This window comes from Priapulus caudatus, unplaced genomic scaffold, assembly GCF_000485595.1.
Source record: "Priapulus caudatus unplaced genomic scaffold, Priapulus_caudatus-5.0.1 Scaffold1288, whole genome shotgun sequence".
In the NCBI taxonomy this organism is placed as follows: domain Eukaryota; kingdom Metazoa; phylum Priapulida; class Priapulimorpha; order Priapulimorphida; family Priapulidae; genus Priapulus; species Priapulus caudatus.
Window position 1 is genome coordinate 8,602 of NW_014578349.1, and position 1,113 is coordinate 9,714.

The following is a 1,113-nucleotide window of genomic DNA, read 5'->3' on the forward strand; positions in this document are numbered from 1 at the left end:
GCGCATACGTGATTAATAGATGCACGCACGAACCGGCGTTCTCGAAATCAAATTGTTTTTAATTCGGTCAACTCGACGCATACTTAAGCCAATCAGATATCATGTTATATTTACCTGTCGTTTAACTTCGGTACAATCATTGTCGGCTATTATTTCATACTCCCGGATGGTCTGCAGTAGAGAATCAGTAGCTCATATGTGTCACAGCGTAAGTAAGTATTCACGACTGTTTGCTGCAGCAATTGATATAACCACAGCAGGAGTGAATAATATATATATATATATATAGATAGATAGATAGATAGATATATATATATATATATAGATAGATAGATAGATATAGAGAATAGATATATTATTATTCACTCATGACCACAGCTATGTACATGAGCTCATGTCGCCATGTTGTGTCTTGTTAGTGTAATGTTAGTGTCTTGCATAATCAGCCTTTGTAATGCGCACGTGAACATATTTGCATGTAACTTGTGCAATATAAATCAATAAATATTATTTATTGTCTTGCAGGGAACAGCCGGGGTGTCCTGTTTGTCGCTAGCGGCTCGGCATTCGTTTGTGACGAACACATGTTTGAGTAAGTACGAATGAGAAGTGCTTGGAAGCAGGGCCGGATTAAGCTAGTGTAGGGCCTGTAGCATATGTTATAAAAGGGCCATAAATTTAAAAAATAAACATAAATATTAAAGCACACAATTTTTTTTCTTGCATAGTAAATGCTATACAGCCGGATAATACGACAAATATGTCTGACATTTCAGTAATAGTAATACTTAAAATGTCAAAAGCAACAAAACTCCCATTTAAAAGTTACTAAAACGAAATTGTTCGCTTCATTTGGACCGCGGGAAAAAGCGGGAAAATCGAATGACAGCGGTCAATTGTATCTCGCTGTAACAGATCGCACACGTGTTTGTGAAGGCAGATTTTTACATCTGTGCTTGCATTGCTAGAAATCGTGTTCAATATAGTAGCATCAAACATTGTTTAAATTAAATTATTGTTTATCTAAGCGTGCGTGAGGGCGTGCGTGCGTGCGTGAGGGCGTGCGTGCGTGCGTGCGTGCGTGCGTGCGTGAGGGCGTGCGTGCGTGCGTGC

General features: G+C 38.9%; 1 protein-coding gene across 1 annotated transcript in view; it reads left to right on the forward strand.

Annotated features, from left to right (window-relative positions):
- The first annotated feature begins 531 nt into the window (after positions 1-531).
- Positions 532-1,113, forward strand: part of LOC106816112 — an 8,665-nt gene continuing 8,083 nt past the window's right edge. The window contains exon 1 of the mRNA XM_014820666.1: positions 532-592. Within this exon, the coding sequence (XP_014676152.1) occupies positions 585-592 (8 nt within the window). The 5' untranslated portion in view covers positions 532-584. The remainder of the gene's footprint in view (positions 593-1,113) is intronic.